The sequence below is a fragment of the Procambarus clarkii genome, chromosome 89 (assembly GCF_040958095.1).
Source record: "Procambarus clarkii isolate CNS0578487 chromosome 89, FALCON_Pclarkii_2.0, whole genome shotgun sequence".
NCBI classification, from domain to species: domain Eukaryota; kingdom Metazoa; phylum Arthropoda; class Malacostraca; order Decapoda; family Cambaridae; genus Procambarus; species Procambarus clarkii.
This window is the reverse complement of record NC_091238.1, coordinates 4,130,100-4,146,463: the sequence shown is the minus strand read 5'-3', so window position 1 is coordinate 4,146,463 and position 16,364 is coordinate 4,130,100. Positions and strand designations below refer to the sequence as shown.

Below are 16,364 nucleotides of genomic sequence, written 5' to 3'. Positions count from 1 at the left end.
TTTTGTGTGCTATCACGCCATGGTCACATTTATCGAAAGCCTTTGCGAAGTCTGTGTATATCACATCAGCATTCTGTTTTTCTTCTAATGCCTCAGTGACTTTGTCGTTGTGCTCAAGTAGCTGTGAGAGGCACGATCTTCCTGCTCAAAATCCATGTTGGCCTGGGTTGTGAAGGTCATTGGTCTGTAGTATGACGTCTCCCGTCATCACACCGCTGTCTGCGCAGCTCCCCCCTCCCCGGGAGGGGGAAGGGGTAGCCCCAGACCTACCACGCCAGCGATCCACACCCCAGTTCTGAGGCTGGATGTCAAAACACGCGAAAAACCACTGACTGGAGGGAGGGAGGGAATCCGGGGAGCCTCCGGGACTCACCCAGAAAATGGCGTTTCATTACATTTAATGCTGGTTTTCTGGGGGGAGCCCCAACGGCTCCCCGCTGACTATCCACAGAGGAAAAGAATACGGATAGACCCGGGAGGCGGTCGCCGCACACTACTCAACCCGAAGTCGAGACAACAGGTCGCATCCGCCGACCCAAAGCAACACATTCCTGACTGGGCCCAGGAACGTGTACAAGGTAACGAGCAGCCAAGGACCCTACTCGACCGCCAAATTTCCCATGCTTGAGTGTCCTCCCAGGACACAATACCAAAGACAGCGGCAAGAGCCACGAACTTGCAGACGTCATGGGCATGGAGATAGACCGCAGGCTGGCAAGCCTTAAGAACTCCGCAGACGACCTGGGAGACCCACACCCTGGAACAGGGAAGAAGGGAACCAGAGCAACCCAAAGCGTGTCCACGGACCCAGAAGCCGTGGTGTACCAATAACGGCGGAGAGCCGCAACTGGACAAAAACAAAATGCACCCCCGGTCCAACCAACCAATCAACAACAACCCAGGGACCCCTCCGGAAAGCAGCAGTCTCATTCTTCGCCAGAAAAGGAGAAGGCAGCAGATGACCAAACCGATCACCCTGACCAAAGGAGCAGAAAACCCCTGCACAGGAGAGCATGAAGATCACCTACCCGACCCCCAGAGGCCAATGCCAACTAGAAAAGAGCCATCGAAAAACAAACCGGAACCGAAGGGGCCCCAAGAAAACGAGGAGAAGAAAGAAGAGAGAGCACTCTGTCTAATGACCAGGGCAGCTCAAGTGGTGCAAGAACAGGCTGGAGGTGAAACAAGCACGAGACAGCTTACAAACGGCGCAGATGAAAGTCCGAAAGCAAGCCGAAGTGGCTCAGCCAGGAAGGAGGAAGAGATATTTGACATTCAGTACCTTCCTCCCTTGGGTAAAAGTGACCATGTCTTTTTGGGAATAAAGTATGCAATGCGTTATAATCAGGAAGAAAATAAGGAGGTTGAAGCAGTTGAAAAACCTGACTTCATGAGAGGACATTATGGCAACCTTAGAAAATTTTTTATTGAGTATAATTGGACAGACTTGTTGCTAGGGAAGGAAGTGAATGAGATGTATGTCAGGTTTTGTGAAATACATGATAAAGGCACAAAAAATTTATACCAAAACAGAGATGCAGAACTAGGAAACATGATTGGTTCAACAGAAATTGCAAGAGGGCCAGAGACTAAAAGACACAAAAATGGAATCAATAAAGGAAGAGGTCAAACCCCCAAACATACCAGCGATACAAAGATGCGAGAAACAACTACACGACAGTGAGGAGAGAGGCAGAAAGAAATTTTGAAAAAGGGATTGCAGACAAATGACTGGTTTTTTTTTTAAACACTGCTGTTTGTCGACCTAATTATATTTGTGCTGCTATTTCAGCCATGTTCCCCCCTTTTCTTATTATTTTTATTTGTTCTCAACACATATTATACTTTAACCCTTCAATTGCGCATCGCATCATATGATGCTTTGACCGACTTGCAGTAAATTGCGCATCGCATCATATGATGCTTTGGAGTACTACGCATGATTTAAACGGCCCGCGGATACACGGGGTTCACCACACCTTCATCAGGGCTCTTGTAAACAGACGCCATTTAAAAAAAAAAATTGTGGGCCAAATTCCCGGGTGTTACGGGCCTCAGTATTGAGTGAGCAACCAAGCCTGGCGCACACAGTATGAGCTAACAGCACTGCTGTTCAGCTTGTGACCACAGCATCGCCTAAAAATGCCATAATATACTTGTTCATGCTATTATGTAGCGATGATATTATTACAGAAGACCCCTGACTGATAAAACTGACCAGGGTTCTGATAATAGCAGGATTGTGGTGATATTTGGCGCTGTGCACCATGGAGGGAGGAGTAATGCTGTGGGAGGGAGGATGGTGGCGTTGCCTTTTGAGTGTGTGTGGCCACCTTTTATTGACTGCACTCACCATACCAGCTTAGTGGTTCGCTATGGTGAACACAAATGTAGATACTTATATATAACGTGTGTATAGTGTGAGATAGCAGCGAGAGTAGGAGGTTGGGAGCCGCCATTTTGGTGAGGGAGGAGCGTCGTCTGCAGGACTTATCATGTTGTTTACTGATGACCACGATGGTCTTTGGGCACCATACCAGTTTACTTGTACAAGTATGGTGAATAAAACGGGTAGATATTTATATATAATGTGTGTATATAGCGTAATAACACCACAAACAGTATTGTTGGAGGAGAAATATTAGTGCGTCTGGCCTTGAGGGCGGCCGCCACCAGCTGACTGTGTGAGTAGCTACGTCTTATGGCCTTTACTCACCATACAAGCTTAGATGTACAGTTATGGTGAACAAAACATGTAAATACTTATATATAACGTCTGTATATAAAAGCAAAAACAGTATGGTGGGTGGAGAATGGTGGCAAGGCAGGTGAGGTGAGGGAGGGAGTGGCAGCCAGTGGCAGCCAGTCACTGCCTGCCACTGCCACTCAGCATACCAACTTAGTGGTTTGTCATGGTTAACAAAACATGCAGATACTTATATATAACCTGTGTATATAGTGTAATAACCGACAAAGTATTTGTTCACTGTTTGATGAACATAATTGAATCAACAATACGCACACCATATTTTTGAGTACAGCGATGATTCACTCATTTTATTATATAAATATATCACACTACACACTATTGAATAATATTACAGCAAAAAAACTACGAAAAATCAACCAGAAACATTGAAATAATTAGGTAATTATCTCTTTGTGGAAACTCTGGCCTGACAGCTGGCGATCAACAGACCGCCTGGGACGCACGCTCAGTCAGCGCCTGAATTTTGTCACACTTCCCCGCCCTATAGTGGGCAATATATGCCACTTACGATTTTTTTATTATTTTTCCCGTGATCAGTGAACACAAATTAACAGGTTAGGAAGAAAAAATATATTTTTTTTTTTTTTTGGTATGCGCCTGTGGGTATCAAATGGTATATAGCTATGCGCCATTTAAGGGTTAAACTCAATTAGTATTAAGTTTTAGTCTTTAATGTTTTTCCTGCCCGAAACGCTTTGCGTAATAGTGGCTTTAGGCATTGTATGTACCAGCTCTATCTATAAACCTAGCAATTTTTGTAAAAAATCTCTTGTATGTATGTACCTTACCTGAATAAATATTTTTAAATGTAAAACAGAACCAGGTCTATTCTATAAATTCATAAACAACAAATTGCAAGTAAAGGATAATATTCAGAGGTTGAAAACGGGAAATATATTCACAGAAAATGAAAAGGAAATGTGTGAAACATTAAACAAAAAGTTCCAAAGCGTGTTTGTACAAAATGAATCTTCAGGGAACCAGACGCAAAAAAGAATTCCAGAGAACAACATAGAGCACATAGAGGTGTCTAGAGATGAAGTGGAAAAAATGTTCAAGGAGCTAAGTAAGAACAAAGCAGTTGGTCCAGATGGAGTTTCACCATTGGTTCTGAGAGAATGTGCACCTGAGCTCAGCATTCCACTTCAACTGATTTTTCAGGCATCCATGCTTACAGGAGCTGTAGCCGATGTGTGGAAAAAGGCTAACATAGTTCCAATTTACAAAAGTGGAAGCAGGGAAGACCCCCTTAATTATAGACCTGTATCATTGACAAGTGTAATAGTCAAAATATTGGAAAAAAATAATTAAAACTAAATGTGTAGAACACCTGGAGAAAAACGATATAATATTAGAGAGACAGTATGATTTTTGATCTGGAAGATCCTGTGTAACGAACTTACTCAGTTTTATGATCGAGCCAGAGATTTTACAGAAAAGAGATGGTTAGGTTTACTGCATCTATCTGGACCTAAAAAAGGCTTTCGACAGAGTTCCACATAAGAGGTTGTTCTGGAAACTGGAACATATTGGAGGGGTGACAGGTAAGCTTCTAACATGGATGAAAAATTTCATGACAGAAAAATGACGGCCGTAATCAGAGGCAAGGTATCGGATTGGAGGAATGTCACGAGTGGAGTACCACAGGGTTCAGTTCTTGCACCGGTTATCTTCATTGTCTACATAAACGATCTACCAGTGGGAATACAAAATTATATGAACATGTTTGCTGATGATGCTAAGATAATAGGGAAGATAAGAAACCTAGATGATTGTCATGCCCTTCAAGAAGACCTGGACAAAATAAGTATATGGATCAACACTTGGTAAATGGAATTTAATGTGAATACATGACATGTTATGGAATGTGGAATTGGAGAACATAGACCCCACAGAACCTATAAATTATGTGAGAAATCTTTAAAGAATTCTGACAAAGAATGGGATCTAGGGGTGGTTCTAGATAGAAAACTGTCACCTGAGGACCACATTAAGAATATTGTGCGAGGAGCCTATGCTACAGTTTCTAACTTCAGAATTGCTTTTAAATACATGGATGGAGAAATACTAAAGAAATTGTTTACGACTTTTGTTAGACCAAAGCTGGAATATGCAGCAGTTGTATGGTGCCCATTTCTTAAGAAGCACAAACTGGAAAAGGTGCAACGACATGCCACGAAGTGGCTCTCAGAACTGAAGGACAAGAGCTACAAGGAGAGGTTAGAGGCATTAAATATGCAAAAACTAGAAGATAGAAGAAAAAGAGGCGATATGATCACTACATTCAAAATAGTAACAGGAATCGATAAAATTGATAGGGAAGAATCCCTGAGACCCGGAACTTCAAGAACAAGAGGTCATAGATTTAAACTAACGAAACAAAGCTGCCGGAGAAATAAGAAAATTCACTTTTGTAAACAGAGTCGTAGACGGTTGGAACAAGTTAGGTAAGCAGGTGGTGGAGGTCAAAACCGTCAGTAATTTCAAAGCGTTATATGACAGAGTGCTGGGGAGATGGGACACCACAAGGGTAGCTCTCATCCTGTAACTACACTTAGGTAATGACATTTAGGTAATTACACAGGAAAATGTACCACCGAACAGGCACCTCCACTGTTGCACAGTGGAACAAGTAGGAGGCGGGGCCCCGAACTCGAGCATGGTTGGACACGCATAGGAGAGGGGCAAGATAAGTACAGTCAGGAGCTGCCTCGTATGGGCTAAGAGGCCTCCTGCAGTCACCTGTGAACCGAGGAAAGAATCGGGTGGCGAGAACAAGAGCTGCCATATATGGGCCAATAGCCCCCACAGCAGGCACCTTGGTTTGAATGTTCTACGTTCTCAAATAGGTATGTACACCCATTCCTACTCCCAAAAAGCAAAACAGGCCGAAGGAGACGCCAGACCGCACCAACTCGCCTGCAGAACATAGGCGCGGAAGAGCCATGATGCAAGCCTATGAGAATGGAGCCGCCAGAGGCGGCCAGGGTATCGTGCACCCGTAGCCAAGAAAAACTGGGAGCACCGCCCGCAGAAGGCAGGCCAGAGCCGCTCATGCCGGAGAAGAGGAGGGGAGCGGCAAAGGAGGCGCCCCTCACCCAAAAACGCAGGGATAAACCCAGTGACCTCCCCATAGCGGCACTCCAGAACACCCAAGAGCAACAGGGCATGGACTGGAGAATGATAACAGCGAGAGGCAAAGCCTCCGAAAGAAAATGGACGCAGAACACCAGCACATGTGCACACCGCCCTGAACCAAAACAAACTCCCACGGCGCATGCGCAGAACACGAAAGAAAAGTAGCCCAACAGGTTGGGCTACCCAGGTCCATCCTACTCAATCCAACATCAGAGCAGAAAAGTAGCTCAACGGGTCACATCCTGAGCGACCCGTTCAAGAAACAGGCCAACTCATGGAAACAAAAGCCAAAAAGATGGAAGCAACAACCAACCTAGCCAGCTCATGTAACAATGAACCAAATCAGAACCCAAGCGGGCTACCAGTAGCCCATCATGGCGACAAAGAGCCCAACCGGCTACAAGTAGCCCAACCCGGCATTCCGGACCAGAACGGAAAGAAAACGAGCAGTGCCGAGACACAGCATGGAGAGAAGAGATAAGAACAAAAGAACGATAAGGCCAAAAACCCAGAAGCTGCACGGAATAGGACCCACAAGCCCTAGAAAGGACTGGAAGGAAGCCCCACCGAACGACGACAGACGTACCAGTAAAACGGGAAGGAGCAAAATCGTTCTGAACCTTCGAGAACCCATAGAAGCAAACACAAAGGACAAAGGCACAGAAAATCCCAGTCGCACTCGAGACCAAAAGTCATGCAGGACCCCAAGAAGAGAGGGACATGACGGAGAAGTCCCGTCCCGGGAAAAAGGGGAGAAGAACGGAGAAAAGCACCGACCGACAGGATGGAAGCAACGGGCATAATGGACAAGGAACTGAGCCCAGGGAAGGGCCGACGCCCAAATACTCGTGCGGAGAGGGGGGGGAAGGAAAAACCCCATTCCACAAAACCGCAAGCCCCGCCCAGAGGGGTAGAAAAACCTCGGCGGGGTCCAAAGGGGCCTGAGGCCCCCCCCACGTCAGCCCCACCCCAGCCCTGGGAACCCACCCGGCAGACCCCGCGGCCGAGCCGTCCCCCCAAAGCCCCAGCCTCAAGAAAAACCGGACACTCCCTGAGCATGGAACGTGCAAAGCCAATCCCCGAAAATTTGGCAGAACAGCTACCCAAAGCAACCAGCTCCAAAGAGACATGGACCGAAAGCCTCCCCAGTAGGAACAAGGAACTACTGGGGAGCAGTCCGAATGGAGCCGGATCCAAAAGGATCCCAGAGGAATCCAAACTCTCAGCAGCGTCTGCAATACAGCAATAATCCAATACAGCAATACAGCTGCAATACAGCAGCCCAACCCAGTGCGGGTTGGGCTTGCAACCCGCACTGGGTTGCGAGCCCAATGAAATGCAACAACAAACAAGGGAGGAAGAAGGCGCCATGGCAACAATCCCTCTAAGTCCAAAGAGAAGCCAATGTGTAGCCACCAGCAAAGGGACACTGGGGAACAGATCCAGCCATCGCGAGAGCGCTGACATGGGCGCCTCTAACAATACTAGAATAGCTACCTGAGCCTAACAAATAAACCAGAGAAGCAAATGTGAAACCCATGAAGCAAAGTGACTGCTGCTTGTTACCTCTGAACTTCCACATAGGAATGGGAGAGTTGGAGCACATGGGGGTTAACAAGTCCCACATGATTCAGGGTTGTAGGTGTTACTGACCCAACAAGCAAAGTCGCTGAGTTCTTTGTAAGCCTCCTGGGGACCATGAACCACAACCTGGCCTCCTCAGAGAGGCAAAGGGAGCAATGGCACATGAACTCTCTACATTTAAAGTATGTCATTATGCCATCGACTAGGAAAGGCACCCAGAAAGGTAGGCTATCTTGAGGTTATCTTGAGATGATTTCGGGGCTTTTTTTTTTAGTGTCCCCGTGGCCCGGTCCTCGACCAGGCCTCCACCCCCAGGAAGCAGCCCGTGACAGCTGACTAACACCCAGGTACCTATTTTACAGCTAGGTAACAGGGGCATAGGGTGAAAGAAACTCTGCCCATTGTTTCTCGCCGGCACCTGGGATCGACCCCAGGACCACAGGATCACAAGTCCCGCGTGCTGTCCGCTCGGCCGACCGGCTGACCATATGAAGGCACAGTGGACACTACCGACTAAAACTTGTACCACAGGCCTACCCCAACCCCACGAAGCCCGAGCCCTGGCCCGACCCCTTCGAGGGGGCCGAGAGCGACCTGCCGGAAGGAACCCCCCGATTTCCCTGGAGAACCAACAATTCAGATATAGGGCGGCAAATGGAAGAAGCCACCTGAAGATAATGCTCAACAGCAGAGGCCGCAAAAAGCAAAGGACAAAAAGGAGAAGACAACCAAAGAACCAGGGCCCAAGCGGATTCCAAGGAGGAAGCGAGAACCGCCTGTCGACACGCGAACACGCAGTGAAAAACCACAGTAGCACCTTGCGCAGGATTGGCGCAAACAGCTTCAAAAGAGAAGTGACGCACGAGCAGCCGAGACCAAGGCACCAGACCCAGTAACGGCCCTCAGCGCCTCTACATCCTCCACAAGCCAATCCGAAGACAACTCCAGGAGGGAAAAGAAACACAGGACCGAAGCCAAGAAGCCACGTGCGCGCAAGTCCTCAGCCACAAGTGCAACTGACAGGGAAGGAACCTACACATGAAGCTGAACCGCACCAACATCCCGCAAAAGGGCAGGAACGAAAAGGCACTCATTAAGATGCTCAAAGTCGCCCCCCAGGTAAACCTGGACCACCGTCAACGCCTCGCACCACTCGAACGGGTGGGTCCGACAGAGTATGTCCCAAGCATCCAACGAAAACAAGGGGCAATCTGCAAGCCAGGACGACCCCGATACCTTATAACGTCCCCAGTAAGGATACGAAGATCCAAACCTGAACAAAGAAGGATCCATTATGGATGCATACTCCAAGTCGTGCAGGATGTAAGCCGCAAAGGCCGACCGCACCTCAGGCGGCGAGACGTGGGAAGCCGAAAATCTCCGTAAAGACGGAACCGATGGATCCGCAGGAACATGGAACCGAACCTGAGGAGAAACCGAACCCAAATCTAAATAGTACGCAGAGGGGGGAAAAGAAAACCCCCACTCCTTGCAACAGTAAGCCTCGCTCAGAAGGCCGGAAAATCCAGGCGAGGTCCAACAGAGCCCAATGCCGCAAGTCAGCTCCTCCCCAACCCCGGGAACTTCCACGTCAGGGCCCGGGACCAAGTCATCCTCCAAAGCCCCGGCTTCACAAAAAAAAGCCGGGGCAGCCAATAGAGCCGGAAGAGAAAGGGCCCACTGGTATGGTGGGCCCTGCCCCAGAGCAACGGCAGGAGGAACCGACTCTAATGCCTCTGTAGCCACCCCAGACGGGGCAACCCCCAAAACTTCATGAGTCTCAAGCCTCTGAACCCTGCCTCGATCCCAAAGCCCTCAGATGCTTAGGGGCAGGAAGCAAGGGGGGTTATCTTGAGGTTATCTTGAGATGATTTCGGGGCTTTAGTGTCCCCGCGGCCCGGTCCTCGACCAGGCCTCCACCCCCAGGAAGCAGCCCGTGACAGCTGACTAACACCCAGGTACCTATTTACTGCTAGGTAACAGGGGCATTCAGGGTGAAAGAAACTTTGCCCATTTGCTTCTGCCTCGTGCGGGAATCGAACCCGCGCCACAGAATCACGAGTCCTGCGCGCTATCCACCAGGCTACGAGGCCCCCTACGGGGGGGGGGGGGAGGACAGAATGAACCACCGAAGGAGAAGAACGTGGGGGCGCGGACGGAACCAAGGGCGAAGCAGCCAACACCCCTAAGTTTGAATCCCTATAGGCAAAGTGAGGCTGCCTCAGGCCGTCCGAGGAAGCGACAACCCGAGTGTGTTGCAATAACCTAAACCTATCCTGCAACGCGCGTGCTGCCTGCACCCGAAGAAAAGTATCATCAGATTGAGTGAATTGAGTAACAAACAAGCAGCAAAGTTCGCAGGACTCTGGGTCGAATGTGTCACCAACTCAACAGGTAGCATAACGGAGGCAAAAACAACGAGTGTCGCCCTGAGACAAGGGAACAGAGCAACCCTCAAACTTGCACAAAGTGAGAGGGGACTCAGGGGTCTCCTCCATATGACCCGAGTGCCCCTGCGAGGGTTTTCCAGGGCCTAGACTGGGTCTGCTAAGGGTTATCCCAGGCAGGGTACTGCTAACTGGCATCCCAAACTACCAAGCAAACTGCTATAAGCTGAACTCATGGAACGAGTCCACTCACGAGGGGGAAGCAGGGGGTACCACCACACAAACGACCCTAATATAAGGGGGAGGGAGAACACAAGGCAGACCCCCCTCCCCCCACCAGGCAAAAAGAAAAAGAAAAGAAAAACCTCGCAAGAGGACAACGTACCCGAAGAGAGCAGAGCAGGCCGCTGTTAAAGGTGAAAACTAACTATGCAGTACCCCGCACTCCACCAGTGCAATAACTACCACTTACCCTAAGGCTAACAAAGGGCACTCAGGGAAGGTAACTAAGCACATGCAGCCCAAGTACCTGAGAATTACTCCCAGCTCACACGCCACCGTAAGAGCAGCACTGAAACCAAGAACAGCACTGAGAGAAGACTGGAGCTGGAGCCATAACAACTCCACCCACATCGACTGATGCAAAATAGTCAGGGTATCCATATCAGCCTGGATAGCTCCAAGGAGCCGTAGGGGCTCCCCCCAAAGAGAGAAAAATAATAAGAAAAAAATTGTTTTATAAGTGTTCATTTGTTTTTCCTGACCACGGAGAAAAAAATCAAATCGTAGGCGACATATTTCGGCAGCAATAGGGTGTGGAGGTCTGGCAAAATTGAGGCGTTGACAGAATAATCGTCTGAGGCGGTCAGCTCCGGCCAAGCTATCAAACGAGAGTTGCTACAAAGATGATATTACCTAATTATTTCAATGTCTCTGATTTTTCATGTTCAACATAGCAAACCACTAAGCTGATATGGTGAGTGTAGAATATAACAGGTTGCCACACAGTCGGCAGATGACGCTACCTCCCTCCCTCCCTCAGCATTACAACTCCCACCATACTACATACAGCACTAATTATCACAACAATCCTGCTATTATCAGAATCCTGCTCATTTTTATCACAGACAGGGTCTCCTGTAATACTATCATCACTAAATAATAACAGTTATATATATTTTTTAAATACAGGTTGGTCTACACACAACACACCGGTGTACATATGAACATCAAGAAGCACAAACAGTAAATTAGCACACACTCCAGGGACCTGGAGAATTCAAAAGGGAATCTAGCACTGAACCAGATGGCAAGAACACAGCACAAAGCACTAAGAAAATGAATGACATTGATGCAAAAATGAGGGAATACACACATGAAGATAACGTATCCAAAAGAAGAAATGAATACGAGAGAAATAACATGAATTAGGATGGAGAGAGTGTGAAACAAGGTGAGGGAGAGAGAGAGGTAATGAGAATGATTTAACCTTTGTTTGACAATCTTCAGCTGTTCCTTTTGCCATATGTTAAGGAAGTCGTTACAGAATGGTGACCAGGCACTGAAGAAATCGTATGGCGTAACATCTTTTCCTTTACCACTAAACTGGAAGTACTTCATGACAGCATCAAATCTGTAATATAAGAATAGGAAATTAATACTTTTCCTGCAGATATTCACATTCACGCATTATAAGTACACACTGCACTCACACATTGTGTGGACATACGGCACCAGGGGTGTGGTGCCAATTTTATAGGTGCCAGAGATCTGGTGGGCCTGACAAAAGCCTGTCATTTCATATCCTGTTTCTATATATGTCACACGATTATGCATTGTGTGTTTGTGCTCACTAATTATCATAAAATATAAATAGCAAACAAATAAGGAAAAAACATCAATCGTGTATTTATCAATTTAAGAAGTTAACACACTTAGTGCTCACAAAATACAACCAGTTAGAAGTTTCACAATAGTTTCCACAAAGGGTCAGGTTGGAGATGTTTTCAGAGGTTTGAAGCAACTCTTGTCCTGGTGTCATCTGCCGGTTGCTCACAAAATACAACCAGTAAGAAGTTTCACAATAGTTTCCACAAAGGGTCAGGTTGGAGATGTTTTCAGAGGTTTGAAGCAACTCTTGTCCTGGTGTCATCTGCCGATCTGTGGTACCGCAGCCATGATATGGCATAGTAGGCATCCTTCAGTCTTGGGAGACTATGGAGTTGCGCCCTAGTTGTCGATCCTGGTGCAGCATCAATCCGATGAGGCCAATCCGAGAGTGGCAGTCCATCCCACACTGAGCACAATCGGAGCACGTCCGATTCTAGTCCGTCTTCCTGGCTACCGGCTTTCCTTCTCTGTCTCTTTGCCTCCAATTCCTTGTCAAGTGACTCCTCGAACTTGGAGAGACCTCTTTGAACAGACTGCCTCCAGGCTGAACGGTCCAGCTTTCCATCCGACCTGGTCCGGAGGTAAATACCTTCCGTGACAGATCCGAAGGCGTGCCGCAGCATAACTGCGAAGAAAATCCCGAATAGGGTTGGAGCCAGTATGCAGCCCTGCTTTACTCCACTTTGGGTGTCAAAGGCGTCTGATGTTAGGCTATCAAAGACCACGGTGCCCCTCATGTTCTCATGGAAAGATCTGATGATGCTGAGGAGCCTGGGTGGGCATCCGATCTTGGGGAGGATCTTGAACAGGCCATCCCTGCTGACGAGGTCGAAGGCCTTCGTCTTCGTTGATATGGCATATGGCTCAGGATTCCACTGAACTAGGAGGAGGTCTGTGTAGTTTAACCCTTTAACTGTGCCGCCTCCAAATATGACACGCCCCCAGTGTGCAGGAAATAAATTACCTTGAAAAAATTCTTTTGTTTTTAAAGTGTCAAAACGCTTCCCTCAGAATGGGTATGTAAAAAAAAAAAAACAGCGTTGAATGTAATGAAACGCCATTTTCTGGGTGAGTCCCGGAGGCTTCCCGGAGCTTACCAGGCTGATATGCTAATGTCAGACTTTGGCATCAGTCATGTGTACGGAGTTCTTATGGGCCTACCGGGGACCACGAGCCAGAACCTGGCCCCCTCTAGAGAGGCAAGGGGAGCAATGGCCTATAGAAACCCCCCGTGTGATTGGAAGCATTCTATGTTTGCCATCGACTGGGTTAGGCACCCAGAAAGGTAGGCGTCCCAAAACAAACCCCTATTCTGGTGAAAATTGCAACCAAAAACCGAACGAGTGGATAGAACTCCCAAACAAAAACGAGCAAACTAGTATGACGTCACCCATCATCGAGCCGCTGTCTGCGCAGCTCCCTACTCCCCGGGAGGGGGAAGGGGTAGCCACAGACCTACCATGCCAGCGATCCACAAACCAGTTCTGAGGCTGGATGTCAAAACACGCGAAAAACCGCCGATCGGAGGGAGGGAGGGAATCCGGGGAGCCTCCGGGACTCGCCCAGAAAATGGCATTTCATTACATTGAACGCTGGTTTTCTGGGGGGGAGGCCCTATCGCTCCCCGGAGCCAACTACCCACAGAGTACCTTAAGACTCTTAAAAGCACTTTAATCACCTTCAGTGATTAAGTGCTTAATTGCACACTAGTTTCTCTAACAGATATCTCACCCTGTCAGAGTAAAAGAGACAAATGTACATGAATGCATGTAATTACCCAAGTGTAATTACCTAAGTGTAGTTACAGGATGAGAGCTACGCTCGTGGTGTCCCGTCTTCCCAGCACTCTTTGTCATATAACGCTTTGAAACTACTGACGGTCTTGGCCTCCACCACCTTCTCACTTAACTTGTTCCAACCGCCTACCACTCTATTTGCGAAGGTGAATTTTCTTATATTTCTTCGGCATCTGTGTTTAGCTAGTTTAAATCTATGACCTCTTTTTCTTGAAATTCCAGGTCTCAGGAAGTCTTCCCTGTCGATTTTATCAATTCCTGTAACTATTTTGTATGTAGTGATCATATCACCTCTTTTTCTTCTGTCTTCTAGTTTTGGCATATTTAATGCTTCTAGCCTCTCCTCGTAGCTCTTGCCCTTCAGTTCTGGGAGCCACTTAGTAGCATGTCTTTGCACCTTTTCCAGTTTGTTGATGTGCTTCTTAAGATATGGGCACCACACAACAGCTGCATATTCTAGCTTTGGCCTAACAAAAGTCATGAACAATTTCTTTAGTATATCGCCATCCATGTATTTAAATGCAATTCTGAAGTTAGAAAGCATAGCATAGGCTCCTTGCACAATATTCTTTATGTGGTCCTCAGGTGATAGTTTTCTATCTAGAACCACTCCTAGATCTCTTTCTTTATCAGAATTCTTTAAAGATTTCTCACATAATATATAGGTTGTGTGGGGTCTATGTTCTCCTATTCCACATTCCATAACATGACATTTATTAACATTAAATTCCATTTGCCAAGTGGTGCTCCATATACTTATTTTGTCCAGGTCTTGTTGAAGGGCATGACAGTCATCTAAATTTCTTATCCTTCCTATTATCTTAGCATCATCAGCAAACATGTTCATATAATTCTGTATACCAACTGGTAGATCATTTATGTACACAATAAACATCACTGGTGTGTGTATATATGTATGAATATTTGTACATGTATATAAATAAATAAATAAATAAATAAATGTTTATTCAGGTAAGGTACATACATACAAGAGATTTTTACAAAAATTGCTAGGTTTATAGATAGAGCTGGTACATACAATGCCTAAAGCCACTATTACGCAAAGTGTTTCGGGCAGGAAAAACATTAAAGACTAAAACTTAATACTAATTGAGTTTAAAGTATAAAATGTATTTAGAACAAATATAAATAAAAATAGGAAAGGGGGGAACATGGCTGAAAAAGCAGCACAAATATAATTAGGTCGACAAACAGTGGTGTTTAAAAAAAAAAAAAAAAAGACATGGGTTGACAATACAGGGGTAAGGTAGGTTACAGGGAATTTATTAGGTAGTGCTTCGTTTTTATCTTAAATTAGTTGAGAGAGGTATAGTCTTTAACATGATTGGGAAGGTCATTCCACATTCTGGGTCCCTTGATTTGTAGAGCATTTCTTGTTTGATTAAGTCATACTCCTGGAATATCAAAACTGTATTTGTTTCTGGTGTGGAGCTCATGGGTTCTGTTACAACCTTCAATGAAGCTTTTGAGGTCAGGATTGGCATTACAGGTCAGCATTTTATATATGTATAATACACATGAGAGAATGTGCAGTGACTTAATGTCTAACATATTCAGAGATTTGAGTAGGGGTACCAAGTGATGTCTGGGGCCAGAGTTGGATATTGTCCTAATTGCAGCTTTGTGTTGAGTAATTAGAGGACGTAAATGATTTTGGGTAGTAGAACCCCAAGCACAAATACCATAGTTGAGATATGGAAAGATGAGAGAGTAATAGAGCGTCACCAGGGCAGGGCGGCGTACATAATATCTGATCTTAGAAAGAATGCCAACAGTTTTTGAAACTTTTTGATATATTTAGAATGTGTCCCTGGAAATTCGGTTTGTGGTCAATGAGAACGCCAAGGAATTTGCCATAAATTTTGTTACAAATTTGGGTATTATTTATCCTGAGACTTATTTGATTTGAGGATTTATTGCCAAACAAGATATAGAAAGTTTTGTCAATGTTGAGGGTGAGTTTGTTGGCAGTTAGCCAAAGATGGACTTTATTTAGCTCAGTATTTACTGTGCCATTAAGAGCAAGGGGATCAGGACTGGAATAAATGAAGGTTGTGTCGTCAGCAAATAGAATTAGTTTGAGATGTTGGGAGGCATTTGGAAGGTCATTAATGTAGATGAGAAAAAGGAGAGGGCCAAGTATGCTGCCCTGAGGAACACCAATGTTGATGGGTAGGGTGGGAGAAATAGAATTATTCACAGAATACTGGAGCCTCTCAGTAAGGTAAGATTTGAGGTTTTGCAGGGAGTGACCTCTGACCCCACAATGATGTAATTTAAGAAGAAGGGTTTGGTGGTTGACAGTGTCAAAAGCCTTATGCAGGTCCACAAATAACCCAACAGGGAACTCATTTTTATCAAGAGCTGCATGTATCAAGTTAATCATACTAATAAGTGCATCGTTAGTGCTTTTTTTCGGTCTGAAGCCATATTGACAAGAGCTAAGTATATTGTGTTTGGCTAGATAAGAGTAAAGCTGCTTGTAGATAAGTTTTTCAAACATTTTTGACAAGTTTGGCAGGATTGATATAGGTCTGTAGTTGTTACCATCAGTGAGATCACCACATTTGTGGACAGGGGTTACTCTCGCTTTTTTTTAGATTATCTGGAAAGGTTTGGAGTTCAAGTGACTTGTTGAAGAGCAATGCAATAGCAGGGGCTAAAGATCTGGAGGCTTTTCTGGGGTGAGCCCCTTCGGCTCCCCGGAGCCATCCAGGCTGAATGGATATGTATAACTTTCTGGCATCGGTCAATGCATGGAGTTCCTGCCTACCGGGG

The 16,364-nt window shown here is 46.2% G+C and overlaps 1 protein-coding gene across 1 annotated transcript in view; it reads right to left on the bottom strand.

Annotated features, from left to right (window-relative positions):
• Window positions 1-16,364, bottom strand: part of LOC123773279 (uncharacterized) — a gene marked incomplete in the record, with an annotated part of 416,855 nt that overhangs the window by 6,169 nt on the left and 394,322 nt on the right. The window contains 1 exon segment of the mRNA XM_069317846.1: window positions 11,369-11,512. Within this exon segment, the coding sequence (XP_069173947.1) occupies window positions 11,369-11,512 (144 nt within the window).